General features: G+C 35.9%; 1 protein-coding gene across 1 annotated transcript; it reads left to right on the top strand.

Annotated features, from left to right (window-relative positions):
• Positions 1 to 2,609: 2,609 nt before the first annotated feature.
• Positions 2,610 to 3,263, top strand: LOC131220077 (uncharacterized). The gene is made up of 3 exons (XM_058215049.1): positions 2,610 to 2,698; positions 2,788 to 2,911; positions 3,044 to 3,263. The coding sequence occupies exons 1-3, from the start codon at positions 2,656 to 2,658 to the stop codon at positions 3,261 to 3,263; spliced, it is 387 nt and encodes a 128-aa protein (XP_058071032.1). The 5' UTR covers positions 2,610 to 2,655.
• The last annotated feature ends 648 nt before the right edge of the window (positions 3,264 to 3,911 follow it).

Raw genomic sequence — 3,911 nt, 5'->3', positions numbered from 1 at the left:
AAATGGCCAGCCATATCCAAATAATTTATATTAAAATAATAACTAAAATTTTAATTTAACAAAATATGTTAGTAATATGATCATCAACATAGCCTTCTCCACACTATATGGGGTTGTCTTTTGTGTAACTTGTTTCATGAATCATATTTAGAACAGGAATTCTTTCGTGTACTTGGGCAGACTGCTAAGGATTGGTAGTTTAATTTCAGCATCTACTAAGAATTGGAGTTGTATCTTTTGCAATTTACGGTTGTTTCTCTATTTGCAGTTGTACTACACGTAATATTTGATAGTACTTAGCAGCCACTGGCATCAAGTATTGGTGCAGCTCTTGTGATAGTGTGGTAGCAGTCTGTAGTACTGACTCTATTGCATCTTAAAAGTAGTCCATGGGGATCTATTTGTTTTGATGAGTGCAGGACTTGCATGTCATCTTAATGCTTGTTGTGCATTGCCTTTGTATTCTTATTCAGAACAGGAATTCTTGTAATTTTCTTTTTGTAGATGGATAACATGGAGTGCTTTTTCAAGGAGAAAATGGGTGTCATTGCTGAACTTCGAAGTTCTGGAGTACCTATGGAATGTGCCTAGCCATTGCATAGCATGGAAGTAGGTAAAATCATGTACCTAAGCTTCGAGTACTAGTTTACAGGTATAATATGTTTTTTTAAGATTCTCTTAATGACCACAATTGTAGCGAGTGTAGAAACTGATCTCCATGATCCCATTGCACCTCTTGGCTCCGTAGCTTTTTTTCTTTTGGAGTTCGATGTATGCAATATAGAAAATCCACCCTAAAACTGTTCTTTGGACTTCCTTTCACTTTATTTTTTTTTTCTTTTGAACTAACTACTTTGATTTGTTAGTGCTTTATGTATGTGCTTGAGAGTTCATCTTTTGGGTGTTATATATTTCTTCCATAGTTTGGTAAGGACAAGGAAAATGAAAAGGAAAGCAGCTAGAGTGCAAGGTTTGCAGTTTTTGTATTATGAATGGTACATCGTCTACAGGGCTATAATCAGAGTTGTAATCTGAAACAAGGGAGGATGGCATGTTTATCCCTTATTTGAAGAGTAATATTTATTTTTCATTTGTCATCTTTGTCTTTGAATCATTTATTTTATTTATTTTTTCCTTCTTTCTCCTATTTCAAGGCTTGGTTGCAGAAATATGTGCTTTGACTATAGAAATAGCATCGAACCAGAGCCGGGAAGGTGCAGAAGAACAGATGGAAAGAAATGGTGATGCTCTAGGGATGTGGTGTCGGATCAAAAGTACTGTGAGTGCCACATGCATAGAGGCCGTCGACGTTCAAGAAAGCCTGTGGAAGGCAATGCCACTGCCAACAACACCACCACCACCACCACCAAATACACCATCGATTCCAACACCAATCTCTCCATTTCAATCTTCTTTAATTACGGAGAAAATATTTTGTATGTTCAAATTTAAATAGTCTTACTGGGATCCACCACATTGCTTGTAGAAACTAGCACAACCGAATTACACTGCTGCGGCCTCACCATAAGATTGCAAGGATCGATCTACAAGCTATGGCCCAAAAACTGGCATTCACCTTTTTCTTTTGTCTAGAAATTTGATTTGGCAGTGATTTTGGTCATGCACGGTTATCAAAGTCGATGTTATAAAACATGTGTGAAAGTTATTCGATTCAATATTTTAATAGTAACATATGGCCCAATTAATCTGACCATGTCAAGAATACCAACTTTGAATGATTTGCCAGGTTTACTAAATACATGTCACATTTTAAGGACAAGCTCAAACATAATGTACATCTAAGATTAAAGTGGGCCACATCATTAAAAACAGCAAGGATGCAAACACCATAATTGAAACTTTCTCGGGCCCACTTTTTTTTTTTTTTATGCCCCAACTGTTCACAAGTTGATTCCCACTTTGATTGAGGGTAGACACAAATTCAGCCTATATGAATCCTCATTGCATTGTATCTTTTGTCAATAATGACTAATTTTCCTTCTCAATTTGTTTTTTTCAACAGCGTTTTGCTGCAGTCATAATGCGGATAAGGGAGCCGAAAACAACAGCTTTAATATTTGTGTCTGGTAAAACGGTGAGTTGATACTTCATGGGTTATGAGAGACTTCTAATTGTAGAAGGAAGATCTTGTGGCTGATTAGATTGCAACTCTTTTAAGAGAATAAGTGCTATGAACCTTTTCATGATAATGTCGTAGAACTTAAATACCACAGCAGGCGTCTGTGCTCTAAGCACCTAGATGATGAAGTTTATGGTTGTGCAAGGAATGAAGATTGGCAAGTCTAGGTACATGTTTGCTTCCCTTCTGTTGGTATTTGTTGTAAACCGAAAGTTCAAGTATTTGGTCTTTTAACTAGTACTTTATCTTTGGAATTATGTATTGCAATTGCTTTCAAGTTGCCCTTGGATTTTATTTGTAAACCAGACTTGTCAATTTGGTTGATGAATTATTACATTGTTGTTGTGTTTGGATGCAAAGTAGATTGATTTACAATCATTCTGTTTAATTTACAAGAAATGACAGAAACTGATGAAATTTCCTAGTATTTATATCGAAGAGTTCTACCTCAAATTTCAGCAGGCACTTGTTTTATAAGTAGGGACTGCAGTAGCTAGATCTCATGTCACATTTCAATGATCCAAACCGTTTATATGATGGGCCTCAAAGCAGATGGGGGTTAAGTAAAATAACTCTCAGATTTGGATATTTTCTTTGTTACTTCTTTTTCTGTCTTTCTCACATCAAATTCCATTCTGAATTTGTAGGCTGCTTGGATGTCCTGCTCACATTTGGGGCTTATTCAACAGCTAGAGGCATGGTGATCTCAAGGCTGTTTATTAGATTCTTTTGGTTTGGACTCAGTTCAGTATTTGTAACATATATCTACATGTGAGTGTAGTATTATGTTTGAAATTTACATTTTCATATTGTTGTGGCAGACCCATGGTCCCTTTTTGCTATTGCTGTACATTAGTTTTTTGTATCCTTGTACTCATACATGCTTCCCAAACTGCATTACAGGAAGGTTCTGGAGGAAAAGATAACTGGAACTCAGATTCTTTCTATTTTTGGATTTATATTCTTGTATTGGGAGTTTATACTGGCATATGCGTATTTCTTGCTTTGCTACTTAAATTCCCAGCTTGTCACACCTTGTCAAAGATGTCTGATCAGTGGTCATTCTTTCAATTTTTTAAGTGGATTTATCAGGCACTTTTATGACTCAAAATTTGATTTTTGAGTCACTCGAAGTAGGTGACACCATTTTCCAGTCAATTACATCACTCTTGGCACTAATAAAAGGCCACAAGGAAATTCCTGACATCACTCATTTTGTTTCTTAATAGTAAATGGTTTCCTTAAACCTACCAGTATTCTATATTGGTGATCATGTTGGTCTTAGCAGAGCTGGGATGTATAGCTTTCATATTCTTCGACCATAGCTGGAAAAATTTGTGTTATCTTTTCATATTTCCATGTCTTCTACTAATTCTTTTAACATCTTTGGTCTAGCATCTTTTTCTAATTAATCAAGGTAATCATAGCAATAGGATTTGAATATTTGATTTCTAGATACTTGGTGATACCTAAATGGAAATTTTTATTAGTGTGTCTTATGTACCATCACTGATTAGCTAATATACTTTAGGTCAGCAGTACATCCTGTTAAATGGCCCACCCAGTTGTTAAATGGGTACCCTCCTATTTGTCTTAGGAGTTTAACTTCACCCACTATTCAAGCCTTTCTTATGCTATCTTCAGTGAATTCGCTGACATGATTTGGTGCCAATGCTCTCTGAATTTAATACACAGGAATGCTATTGTTACTTGGATTAAGAAGAAAACAGGACCTGGTATTCACAATGTAACCACAGTTGAGGATGCTAAA

Source organism: Magnolia sinica, chromosome 12 (genome assembly GCF_029962835.1).
Source record: "Magnolia sinica isolate HGM2019 chromosome 12, MsV1, whole genome shotgun sequence".
Taxonomy (NCBI): domain Eukaryota; kingdom Viridiplantae; phylum Streptophyta; class Magnoliopsida; order Magnoliales; family Magnoliaceae; genus Magnolia; species Magnolia sinica.
This window is presented reverse-complemented; position numbering and strand designations above follow the sequence as displayed.